Below are 13910 nucleotides of genomic sequence, written 5' to 3' on the forward strand. Positions count from 1 at the left end.
TTCTATCACGATCCACTGTTCTTTGTTTAAATGATCACAACAGAGGCTTTCTAGTTTTCTCATAATACTCATTTCACAAAGCAATTATACAAAAATATAGGTTGAAAAGGTTTTTGAAATGGTGCCCCTATTCTCGATCTGGATGTGATCACTGTTTAACTTCTGGGGCTGTCTGCTTCCACATAAGGATATTGTGTCAGGGCAGGGCCTGTCAGTGTCTGTTTGGTTATTAGTTCCAAAGCTCCTTGATAGCTTTGTAATGTTGCTTCACACTGATCTATTCAATGAATACTAATCGTTATTTCTATCGCTCTTATTCAAGTTTAGGATATTGCTTCATTGTAATTAAGTTGCTACAACAGAAAAGGACGAATCCATACATGTTTTGCGAAACTTTATTCACCATAAACAAAACTGCACAAATACAACCAGACTTAATGAAACAGTTACTACAAGTTAAAGTTAACCTGCGATGACCAGTAGGGATTCCTGGTGAGAATTGGCTCGGGGCATCCCATGCTTTTAAAGGCGACTAAATGGATCGGGTGCTGACTTGGTAGAAAATAAGGGGATAAAACCAACACAGCGAATTGTCCAAAATCAAGCAGGTCATATACTGTCAGGGTCTTTCTACTTAGGGAGCTACGGCGTAGCCTAATGGTGAAAGCGTTCGCTTGTCACGCTTCCTTGTTCGATTCCCTACAAGGTACAATGTGTGAAGATCATGTCTAGAGATTTCTGGAATATTGCTCGATTGCAGGATTTGCAAAGCAGGTGCGCCTCCAACCCGTTGTCAACAGATATTTTCCAAATCTTTTCATGTTTTTAATCAAGGTGCTCACGTGTTTTGATTCACTGGGCGATGTAAGACCCGTTTTATCACAATAGAGATCTTTATTATCTGTAAGATTGCCTTGACTGGGCACCGCCATTTTGCTTGAAGCAAATGCAAGTGATACGAGAGGTGGAATCTGATTGGTCCATAGGAGAGGCATAGAAAGGACATAATAGCCACTGGTGGTGCTACGATCATGCCTAGGAGTTCCAGCCTAGTTTGGCAAGGGTGTAAACTGGAGTTTTATAGTCAGTTAACTCTCCTGCCTAGGGAAGATGACAGAGCCTTTGATGCACTGATTGAGTGCATTTTATCAATAACTAAATGTGGTTGTTTGAATAGCCGATGAAGCAAGCATGTTATGCCAAAAAGTAATGGTTGACAAACATAGCTACCAGCTGAGTAGGAAATGGTACGGAATCCTTTGTGCGGTGAGAGAAAACCCACAATCTATTTTGCAAAACCACATACGGATGGGTGAGAAATCACGCTGAATAAAATACACATGTTGTTGTGCAGCTATTGAAGGAAATAATACTGGAGTTACCGCTCCACTCCGTGATCATGTGAGAAAGGACATGCTGAAGGACAAACTGTCTCTGTAAAATTCTGGACGCCGAAAATAGGCTACGAGTTGAACAATAAAAAGGAAGAATTTCAAAAAAAAATGTCACGTCTTCTTTCAAAGCTGCATTGTTACACATTCATCATAGCTATAGGTGGATGGATGGGTTTAACGCCTCTTCGAGGAGTATATTAGTTAAATTATGGCGCATCAGCCTAAAATGTGGTTGGAATGCCCAAAATTGCGGAAGAAGTACACATTTGGTGAGACCGCGGACACGTTTATGCTTAAGCGGATCCTGTAGTTGGGCATGTACTTTGCCAGTGAGGTATTTGATGCCATGTTAACAGACTGAGTGGGGTCAAAACACAGTCATGGGTGTCGAGACACAAGGCCACAAATACCTTGGCCAATAACCTATTCATGCTATAAAGCAACACGACGCTCGCCATATAAGCCGATAAGTAAGTCAAATCTGATCTACGATGCAACCAAACAACCAATAGCCATAATCTACACCACATTCATGACACAATATATATATCGTATACCATACAATGATACTATTCTCTACACTTAATGCACCGAGCATTATACATGCTATTAATAATAATAGGCCATTAACATTGTGTATATTTTCACCCCACTCAGGGCCATGCTCAAAGTGTTATTTTCAACCCGGTCTCTGGATCAGTGTGCACTCAACAATCATTCTCAGCTCCGTGGGGAGTATACAACACAAGCTGCCTGTTAGGCGCTAGAAGGATAACAATCACAGAGGTGAGCACAGGCACATTTCGAGCAAAGTCAGTTGCTCAAGGAGACACCTCATGTGTTACATGTGCCTCAGTGTGGGGAAGGACCGAAGCCCAAGAAACTATCAGGAGCCAAACTCCCAAAATGCGGTACCCCATCCGAGGACCCTCTACGACCGACGTTGCTTCGCCTGTGCACAGGACCATGTGTCACATTGGTACCATAATACCCATTATACGAGAACATGAATATTGATCAGACTGATATACAATTCCTTCAATTTTTACAGGGACACCTTTCCAAAGTGAGAGTGGTTCTAATATCGCTTTACATCGTACTGTCGAGAACAGTTTATGTATATACTCTGCAAAAAAGGAAGTAAAATCTAACCGAGTGTAGCCAACATTCATACACAATTAATGGAAATATGAAATGGTAATTTTGTCTTGTTCTGACTTCTGAGCAGGAATTCAGATTCATTTGCATAAAAAAAGATCAGCGAAAAGGGTTGGGGAGGGGGTTGGGTTGGTGGGGGTTGTGGGCACAATTGGTACCCATGGGGATGCCTACGTTTTGTCAAAATGTCTTACCCCTTGATGTTACGTAGATGTTATCAATGGGGAACTCCAGCATTTCATATATTTTTTACTCAGTAAACTTAAGATGACACTTGCCTTTGATTTTAACAGTTTTCTCTGAGATTTTGAGAATACCTATAGTAAAAATTCCACTTGTATCGAATAAGCAAAGGATTATGGTGAATCTGTGAGACATTGATTTGGTGCTGTGAAAGTTTTGTGCTTATGCTTATAATCAGATACTGTTTTTATCACCGTTTTGTGATTTGATTTCAGTGCTTGATGTCACAGCTGAAGTTGTCCTAAAATCGGCCGTAGAACCTGTCAATTTCTCCCGGAGTAATCTCGTAACCCTATCTGTACAGACGAAGCTTACAAAGATGTGGAAGCCCTGAAGGCCGTTCAGGATGATGAAGATGTACCAGAGAATACTGACGTCCGCAAAGGCTGCACCAAAACTGAAACACCAAGACACACCCATGATGACAAATAACTTGCCATAGATGATCACCTTGGCTTTGTCCTTCTTTGAGGATGTGATATTTTCGGACAATTTCAGACTTTTCTCTATATTACAGAGCGTCATGATAAAGGCAATAATGTTAACAAGAAGCATCAATGCCAGAGGTACACCAAACACCAGGAGAGACGCGCGAGGATTAGCGATCCAGCATATGCCATGTGCTCCATATCCAATGTAAATATTGGGAACCTCCATGAAATCTACAAGAGCCGATGTGGTGACAATACACAGAGGGATTCCATTGGCACAGAGGCTAAGGAAGCCATGCACCCTTGCCGTATTCTGGTTCAAGGCGTTGACGCCTTTGTTTGTGAATGTACGAGCCAGTGTTACTGACATGACTGTCATCCACATGAAAGAACAGAGCCAAGAAAAGTGCATAGCGATGGCAAGTGCCTGACACAGGACTCCAGTTGGCAGTTGAATGAGAAGAAGAAGGGTTTGGGCAACCAGAAGGGAGGCAGACAAAGACATGGTTAGACGACCAGGTAAATTCCTCAATTGAGGCAGCAGTGAATACACGACCAGTGTGATCAGTAGGCTAACCAGGGAAACACCAGACGTCACATAGGTCAGAATACCCTGTATGTGATCGTATTTGAAGAAAATTGGTGAGTGTCTCTCAGGCTCAGACTGAGTAAAGTTATGACAAGACAGCACTTCCTCTCCCACTATGAAGAAAGAAGCATTTGTCAGAATCACACCTGAATGTAAGTTTCTAAGATTCCCTTCCTCTTGTATGAAATCGGTTAAATTGTAAACAGCTGGATCACAATTTAGAGGAATTCCACACACAAATATCTGATATAGGTCGGGAGGTTCATGTTTCAAGCCAAGTACGAATGCAACAGAATCTAATGTGTAATATTTATATGAGTCGGTGGCGTAGAGTGTCCCATTTAAAGTTTCTAAAGTGACGTTCATCACTTGCATAACTTCCCCATATGAACATAATAGGTCACTTTCTAAATAATAATTCTGAAGAATGATATCCACGATCACAAGATCCGACTTTTTGAGGATCTTTTGGGCCATCATTGATAACAAGTGTTCCAGGGATCTACCATTTTCAATATAAATCCTAACCATTTGTTTCAAATCCTGACTAGATTCCCATTCTACACTGTGAAAAGAAATGTCACTAGGTAGTGATGAAACATTAAGTATTTCAATGTGTGCATGTAATTCATGCAAATCTTTTAGACCAAACAGAGTCATTACGTTGTTGATCTGCAGTGGGAGTTCTGTGAGAACATACATGCTAGCCAGGAAATGTAATGTACCGTTTGGGAAGAGTTGGTTTTGGCTGTCAGCAAACACCACTCCACTGATAACACAAGTGCCATTGATAGCCTCTTTACCTTCCTGACAACGAATCTTACGACAAATTTTCTCATAAGTATCGTACACCTCATCTGACTGACACTCAAGGTGAGGTGAGATAAGCTTACCATCTTTGGTTTGGAAGCGGACATCCTTGTCATTGAAATTAAACAATATGCTAAAACCACTAAGTGCCTCAGCAGGTGGATCAAAGTGTATTTTCTTACACTCATTTCCTGTCTTAAGCGTACATGACACATCTTCTTCACCACAATGTAACTGAGCACAGTGTGGGTTTCTGTACTGTTTTTGCTGTATGTTTGAGTACACAGTGTACCGATATGACCTGCATAATGCTATCGCCTCAGAGTCATTACGTACTCGTATTGGGTGGTTAATGTCCACATCCATACAGGAACGTCCACCCATTCTTTCCATGTGGATCTTGCAATATCCCGACAGATACTCTTCTATGTTTGTAAAAGGATGTGATTCAGGTTTACAAGAAATAGATCTATCCCACTGAATCAATTTCTCTTCTGGAACACCATGACATCTTCCACAATAAATGTTCTTAAACACAATGTCCACATCATGAATATATGAAGCTGGAGTGGACATTGGATAATTAGTAATAGACGGAGGTGACTCGCATAGTGGGTCTTCTTTATTCTGTGGACATTTTGCTATTACCCATATCAGATTACCTTGTGGAATAAGAACACAACTTCTGTATCTGATATACAACGCCTGGAGTTGGATGACTGTCTCTGTTGTTTGGATCTTGGTGTCTTCGAAACCCTTAGTATTGGTCCTAGTTTTAGTATCATGTTCAACAGGTTCCCATGCTTGCATAAGCAAGGCATTGATTAAGGTTTCATTATCAGGAAATTCGGTAAAAGTGAAACCGTTGCTGTGACAAGTTGAAATGAAGTCATAACAACAGTCGCCATATGTCATGCATTTAATATCACAGTGACAATCCTGATTAGTGGTTTTAATGTGGCAGAATCCTTTGCAAGAATGTTTGTGACAATATGGCATCTTAATGCTGTGAAAGCGAAAGTGGGATAATGTCTCACATGTGAATTTCCGAAATGTGTCATTTGCTGAACACGTTGCACAATGACTGTTTCTCACCTTAACACCTGTATCTGTGACAACAGGATAGATATAACTTCTGCACATCAAGCTGTTAAGACTTGAAAAGGATCTATCAGCCCCATGTGTTGGACACAAATTATGGTGAGTATCATGGTCCTGTCTGCATGGCCGGGGTTGTGCTTTAGCTGGTACTTCACTCACCACCCTGCATAACGAGGCCCTCAATTTATGCATAAATTCATCGTATGTGATACCAGAACTGCCAGATAAACCAGGGCAGTTAGCTTCAGATGGCCACAGCATGACACTCTCCTTGTCTACACCATTGCATTGGGCACAAAAAATATTACGAAACACAATGTCAGGCTGTTGTCTCAGGGTTACTGGAACACTCCCAAGAGGATCAAGTGATGTGTTATGACATTTTGATACAATGTCAATCTTTGTATCGTCCAATGTTTCTTCAGTGTTGAGCTTTGAACAGCTTGAAATCATCCAGTAATGTTGAGTTCCTGCGCCATGATCTATTTCTTCACAACGCTTGAACAAGTACATCAATACGCTCTCTCCAACGATGTTTTTGCTTTTTTTGATGTCCTGTATAATGTTAACAATACCACTTGTATTGTGAACACTATACAATAATGACGTTAGATTTTGTTGAAGGCAAAGAGAAAAAAAATCATAGCAGCAGTCCCCAAAAATAAAACAATCTTCATCACAAGTACACTGTGTATCAAAGTTTGTTTGACCTTCAGAGTTGTTTTTCTGTTCATCCGCGTCTGATGCATCATTTTCCCAAACAGGACCTGTGCTGTTTTGATCATCACCTTGCTGCCGACCATCCTCATTCAGCCCTCCAGATTGCACTCGCTGTGTAATGTTGAATGGAGGAGGCAAACGTTTTCTCCTCAAAGATCTCGTTGGGCGATGAATCGTTAACCAACCTGAGTCCCAACACCTGCCCATACATGTCCCTTTCTTACAGAGCAGATTGGCGTGAGCGTCTGGAGACAAATGTACAGGAATTAGAAATATTAATAAGAAAAAAGAGATGAGAACAGTTGGTTGGTTGGTTTGTTGTTTAACACCGCACTCAGCAATATTCCAGCTATATGACGGCGGTCTGTAAATAATCGAGTCTGGGCCAGACAATCCAGTGATTGATATCATGAGCATCGATCCACGCAATTGGGATCGATGACATATATCAACCAAGTCAGCGAGCCTGACCACCCGATCCCGTTAGTCGCCTTTTACGACAAGCATAGTCGCCTTTTACGGCAAGCATGGGTTGCTGAAGACCTATTCTACCCCGGAATCTTCACGGGTCTGAGAACAGTTGTGTTGAGTAGATACATGGTCACTTCTTGCTGTCTTTACCTATGTGCATAGTATCAAAATTTGTCACTGCAAAAACAGAAGCAGCCCCTCTCAAACATCATTACATGCCACAACTTATTTCCAGTAAGTTCGCAAGACGCCAGTTTGGGGAAATACATCCTCACGACAACCTTAACCCAGATTACACAAGAATCAATTTCAAGTCTAATGAGATCAATTGTGATCTGAGAAACACATTACCTCAAACCTGGGAGTTCAATTCTATTTGCTAATGTAACAAGAGCGTCTTTGCAATTTTGCTCTTTAGACATTACTTCCAGTCTGATCAATTTTGTGTTGTGAAGCACAGGTCGTCAGTAACCCATGCTTGCCATAAAAGGCGGCTATGCTTGTCGTAAGAGGCGACTGACGGGATCGGGTGGTCAGGCTCGTTGACTTGGTTCATGCATGTCATCGATCCAAACTGCGTGGATCGATGCTCATGGTATTAATCACTGGAGTGTCTGGTCACGAGTCCATTATTTACAGACCGCTGTCATATAGCTGGAACATTGCTGAGTGCAGCGTTAAACAAAGAAACCATTTCATTGACACTAACGTTCCATGAAGGTCATTCTTCACCACTTCAATGTCGCAATATCAGGAGTTTCGAATTTTCATCAGTTTAAAGAAGTGTACAAGAAGGTCACTCACCCAGTGGATCAATAGGACTGTCATTGCTTTTATTCTGGATATCTGATTCCTTGTCAGAAGGGTCTGTAAATTGCTTCAGACCAGGTTGGCCGATTTCCCCATGTGTCAATGCGCCTGCTGGTAGGTCTGGTTTGAAGGAAGCTGCTTGCACATGAGGCATCAGCACAATCATCAACAGGGCAAGGCGTTGACAAGACCAATCTGAAAAGGGTGGACATATTTATATTGGGATTAAACGTATGTATAATCTCAAATGTACTGTATATTGTTTATTTTTACAAACCTGTATTAGAAGGAAGGAAATGTGTTGGTAAATGGAGGTTGGTAATTTGAAAGTTACACATACACGTTATGTCATTTACTTTTTCAGATGTTTTTGCAATGGAAAATAGCTACAATATCTGGTACATACTTTTGAACTCAATAAGAAGCGACAAAAGCTCTTTCCTCCTTCATAAGAAATATCTGCTAAAAGCACAGTCGGCTGTATGATTCCGTGTCTGTGAATCAGGATTAAATTGTGAATAGAAGATACCAGGTGTTTGTGAAAAGGTAAGAGTAGCTTCTTAATTATCAGGACGCCACACTCCCACCGTGGAAAAGGCCAAGCTATGTTCTCTGAAGCAGATATCGAAGAAAAGGATTTACTGGGTGGCCTGATACAAACGAGCTGTCGTTGGGGAACTTCCAGCCAAGGGGTTTTCCCTCTGCATCTCATTTCACAACTGCGGAAGACATTGCTAACTTACTGAAAATCCCTCTTGAAGGTCATGAAACTAACGCAGATTCAGAAACCTTTACTTTTCGTTCCGTATTTGCATTATCAGACTTTCATTAGCCGGGATTCTGGGACATCTATGATTATGTCAGTCTCCCATCACCGGCGTGTGGACCCGTGAAGATCCGGGGTAGAATCTTCAGCAACCCATTCTTGAAGTAAAAGGCGACTGTGCTTGTCCTAAAAGCTGACTAACGGGATCCGGTGGTCAGACTCGTTGACTTGGTTGATGCAGGTCGCCGTATTCCAATTGCGTGGATTGATGTTCATGATATCAATCCCTGGATTATCTGGTCCAGACTCGATTATTTACAGACCGCCGTCATATAGCTGGAATATTTGCTGAGTGCGGCGTTAAACAAAAACAACAACCAACCAGCCGGCGTGTGATGAAGGTGCCATAATGGACAAAATGGAAAGAAACACTCCTGATAAAATTCCCTCTTTACAATACATGGAAGCATCCTTCAAGAAATGGTATCGAAAGATGGAACACAGCTGCCTCAAGTCATAGATTACATAGGCCATTGCAAAAAGATTGCTACCCTATGTCAGTCATTTCCTTGGCAGAGCGTCCTACAGAGTGCCAGGGAATACAGACAGACACAGCGTGAACTGCAATTACCCTGGGGGCGATAAGTTCCCTTTTGTTAAAAGAGAACAGCCAAAGCTAAGTGCCCCACCCAGGACGTACACTCGAACTGAGTCAACCTCACGAGTGGGCTAAAATAGACCGGCACTTACACATATCAATATACATCAAATGGAACTAATGTGGTGGTCATCCTTATATACCATGCCCTTTATCTCGTGTTTGCAGCATATGTTTTGCATCCAATCAAAATTTAGTATTGCAGGATGGTACTGTGAGCATGGCACAGCGTCCTCAGCTGGACCAACACTAATTTTTCAGTAATTCCGAGTACCCTAGCCTTCGGCCAACATTCATTTATGAGAATTAATGTCACAAGGGGACAGAGAGGGTGAATGGCTTTTTAACGGGTTATGGGGGCTTTTGATACTGTTTGATATTCTTTTGAAAATATACCTTCAATTGTACCTACTGACGTAAACAATAATATGTCATGTCTTACAGCGAATAACGTCCGAAATTGAAACTAGGGCAGTGTGAAATGGTTTCATACAAGCCCCTCATCATGAAGAGTCATTGTCATGAAGTCATAGAACTCCAGCAGTCAGCATTCCTCGCCGCTTTTCTTTGATAGAATATCGATGCACAGTAGGCTCTGGTAATCGTCGTTTATATTCCGAAGTTATCAACAAAGATCACACCCTTTGTATCCCAGAATACAGTGGCTTTTACTTTAAACACTGATCGCGTGACGACTTCGGTGCCGGAGAAGTGGAATGGTGACATTCATTGGATTGACATTTTGACTCGGGATCATAGTGGCAGACCCATCTTTCATCATTCACCATAGTTACTAATCTATATTTGAATTCGACCCACCTCAATTACATCTAAAATTTCTCCGGCAATGTCAGTTCATTTTTCCTTAAGATCAGAATTAAGAACCTGGTGAACCCAAAGAGCACATATCTTATTCATCTAAATATATTCATAAATAATAGTTTCAATGGATTCATGGCTTAGATCTGTGACTTCCTCAAGTTCAGCAATGGCAATACGTCTATCTCTTTGATTGAATCTTCATTGATGGAAGTTGAGGGACGTCCAGACCTACGGTCATCACCCCATTCTCCCAGCTTTAAACATAGCTGCCCAGCGTTTAACAGTGGAATAGCTTGGGCACTTATCCTCATACACTTGTGACTTGCAGTCATGAATAAACAGGGCTTCAGCCATACAACATACAACATGTTCGTAGAAAACAAACGCATTGTGCTGACAATACTTGAAGGATATTGGGTTGATGGCTCATGTCGATAAAGGACAGTTGGTTGGTTGGTTTGTAATTTAACGCCGCATTCAGCAATATTCCAGCTATATGACGGCGGTCTGTAAATAATCGAGTCTGGACCAGACAATCCAGTGATTAATATCATGAGCATCGACCCACGCAATTGGGATCGATGACATGCATCAACCAAGTCAGCGAGCCTGACCAACCGATCCCGTTAGTCGCCTTTTACGACAAGCATAGTCACCTTTTACGGAAAGCATGGGTTGCTGTAGACCTATTCTAACCCGGAATCTTCACGGGTCGTAACTCGCCGTCGTTCGACGCATATATTTAACCGACCCGTGAAGATCCAGGGTAGAATAGGTCTTAAGCCACCCATGCTTGCCGTAAAAGGCGACTATGCGTGTCGTGAGAGGCGACTTACGGAATCGAGTGGTCAGGATCGCTGACTTGATTGATGCATGTCATCGTATCCCAAATGGTGGTTCGATGCTCATGATGTCACTCACTGGATTGTCTGGTCCAGACTCGATTATTTACAGACCGCCGTCTTAGATAGCTGGAATATTGCAGAGTGCGGCGTTAAACAACACACAAACAAATAATAACATCAAACAACATATTTAACAACTTGTTTGCCTGGTCCAGATTTTATTATGTACAGGCCGCCCTTAATAATATCCTCACCACCAAAAGAAACGCGAATACCATACATGTTGGTTGAAAGATGAAGACCTAATCATATTCAAGAGATAAAAAGTTGGTTCGATGCACCAAGGAACATTCTGGTAATTGCGGGAACCGATGCTCATGAACGCATCACCATTTGTCTGGTGCTCCCGGGATTAGCGTGGAAAGTTTGGAGTGAGTGAGTGAGTGAGTATGGTTTTACGCCGCTTTTAGCAATATTGCATCCATATCACGGCGCGGGACACCACAAATGGGCTTCACACATTGTACCCATGTCGGGAATCGAACCCGGGTCTTCGGCGTGACGAGCGAACGCTTTAGCCACCCGACCGCCCCGGAAAGTTTGGAATCACGTGCAGCATATCGAGATAAGAATAAAGACACTGTGGTAACACTTGACTGTTAGTTTTGTCATTAAGCGGAACACATTGGAAGCATCTCTTCTTAACTTCTCATATACATTTCTACTGTTCGCATTCATTTTGGCTGTGAGAATATGGAGATGGACTATCGAGTCGTGAAGCAGGACACTCAAGATACACTCGTATGTGCTCAACTGATCTGGGCAGGCCACAAGGTAAACATGACTGACGTTTTAGATTGCACGCATTTAAATTGAGCGCTTCATACGAAATGCTACGGATATTACACACGTGTGAAACATACCTCAGCAGAATATTACTTACTTTTCATCGTCTGTATCGTGTCAAACGCCTCTGGTGGTGGAGTGTTTGGTAAAGAAGCCTTGCACCTGGCTTCTCGATCAACTAAGTGAATATGTAGTCCTCAATTACAACCGTGTGCAATGAAAACAGAGAGGTCTTCATTACCAGATTTAGTGGGAAAACGTATTGATCTGTTTGAATGATCCATCATTAAGCTGAACAATTATTTAGTGTCAGCAAAATAGATTCCATCAGAAGGCTTGAATAATCGACATGAAATAATGCTAAGGTAGGCTTGAATACATCCACTATAGTAACATGTTTATTTAATATCGATTTAAAAGCAGTGTCTCCTGTTGGCGAATTTACTAATGGGAGTGATTGTACATTGATAAAGTGCAAATACCGACTCACCAGTTTACTTAGCTTTATACAGAAAGTTTGTACAGTTTGTACAACCATCGAAATGGTGTTACCCGTGCTGAAAACGACTGACCATTAGCTTTTAACGTGTATTTATTTATAATGTCTATCCAATCTAATGAAGATATATAAAAACAGCGATGGACGCTGCACACATTAACTCATTTCTATCACGATCCACCGTTCTTTGTTTAAATGATCACAACAGAGGCTTTCTAGTTTTCTCATTATGATACTCATTTCACAACAGCAATTATACCAAAATGTAGGTTGAAAAGGTTTTTCAAATGGTGTCCCAATCATGGATATGATCACTGTTTATTTTCTACGCCGGTCGCATTCCATATAAGGATATTGTGTGTGAGTGAATGAGTGAGTATGGTTTTACGCAGCTTTTAGCAATATTCCAGCAATATCACGGCGGGGGACACCAGAAATGGGCTTCACACACTGTACCCATGTCGGGAATCGAACCCGGGTCTTGGGCGTGACGAGCGAACGCTTTAACTACTAGGCTAACCGATTGCCCCTAAGGATAGTGTGTCAGGGGCATTTGGAAAGAATAGTACAGGAAACTCCGTAATCCAGGCCCCAGATAATCCAGAAACTGGCATACAAGGAGCGTAGCCTGGTGGTTAAAGCGTTCGCTCGTCACGCCGAAGGCCCGGGTTCGATTCCCGATATGGGTACAATGTGTGAAGCCCATTTCTGGTGTCCCCCGCCCTGATATTGCTGGAATATTGCTAAAAGCGGCGTAAAACCATACTCACTCATTCACTCACTCATACAAGGAGCTCGAGTATGAGGACATTATGCAGAACCAGTGAGTTATTGATGCGGATATGCTGGAGCAGTAACTCCCGGTCTAATGACACTATGTGTTTGCCAAGCATGCTTCAGTAAATTTGTCATTTGAGAAAATGAATATCATTTGGTATGTTTTCACTTCAACCAAGTATTGCTGCATTAATATTTTCGCCCACTTTCACAAAATTGACATCTTTTGCAAATGATTCAAACTGAAATTGACTGATTGAATTGACATTGAACAGTATTTGAGTTATATCACGGTTGGTTTGTTTGTTTGTTTGTTTGTTTGTTGTTTTTCGCCGCACTCAGCAATATTCCACCTATATGACGGCGGTCTGTACATAATCGAGTTTGGACCAGACAATCCAGTGATTAATATCATGACCATCGATCCACGCATTTGGGATCGATGACATGCATCAACAAAGTCAGCGAGCCTGACCACCCGATGCCGTTAGTTTCATCTTACGACAAGCATAGTCGCCTTTCACGGCAAGCATGGGTTGCTGAAGACCTAGCTTGAATATTGCTGAGTGCGGCGTTAAACAACAAACCAACCAACCAATCAACACGACATGACAATCTGGTGATGACCACAAGATCCATCAAGTTGCCTAATACGACCACCATAGTTTGATGGGGATCAAACCTTATTAAAAAGTTAACTGGTTTACTTGAACTAACTCACTTTCTGTAAATGCCGACAGTAAATATATCTTAAATAGGCCGATCTAAGTACCCGTCTAACACTATTGCTGCCGGGACGCAAATCCGTGTAAATACAGCTACGCCCATCTTCCAAAACATCCAAATGGTTTTCAAAATGTTGAACATGTCTGCAGTTGACTTTCACTGACATAATTTACTGTGGCGTTTAACAGAATAGATTGAACATTAACTCTCTTTTGTTCTTATAGCAAATAAACCCTGTCATAAC

At 41.8% G+C, this 13910-nt stretch overlaps 1 protein-coding gene across 1 annotated transcript; it reads right to left on the bottom strand.

The window, feature by feature from the left end:
* Positions 1–2952: 2952 nt before the first annotated feature.
* LOC124135105 (G-protein coupled receptor Mth2-like) lies at positions 2953–7881 on the bottom strand. The gene is made up of 3 exons (XM_046500306.2): positions 7722–7881; positions 6632–6691; positions 2953–3928 (listed from the first exon to the last, which is right to left on the bottom strand). The coding sequence occupies exons 1-3, from the start codon at positions 7879–7881 to the stop codon at positions 2970–2972; spliced, it is 1179 nt and encodes a 392-aa protein (XP_046356262.1). The 3' UTR covers positions 2953–2969.
* Positions 7882–13910: the final 6029 nt, after the last annotated feature.

Source organism: Haliotis rufescens, unplaced genomic scaffold, assembly GCF_023055435.1.
Source record: "Haliotis rufescens isolate VD_foot unplaced genomic scaffold, xgHalRufe1.0.p SCAF_10, whole genome shotgun sequence".
In the NCBI taxonomy this organism is placed as follows: Eukaryota; Metazoa; Mollusca; class Gastropoda; order Lepetellida; family Haliotidae; genus Haliotis; species Haliotis rufescens.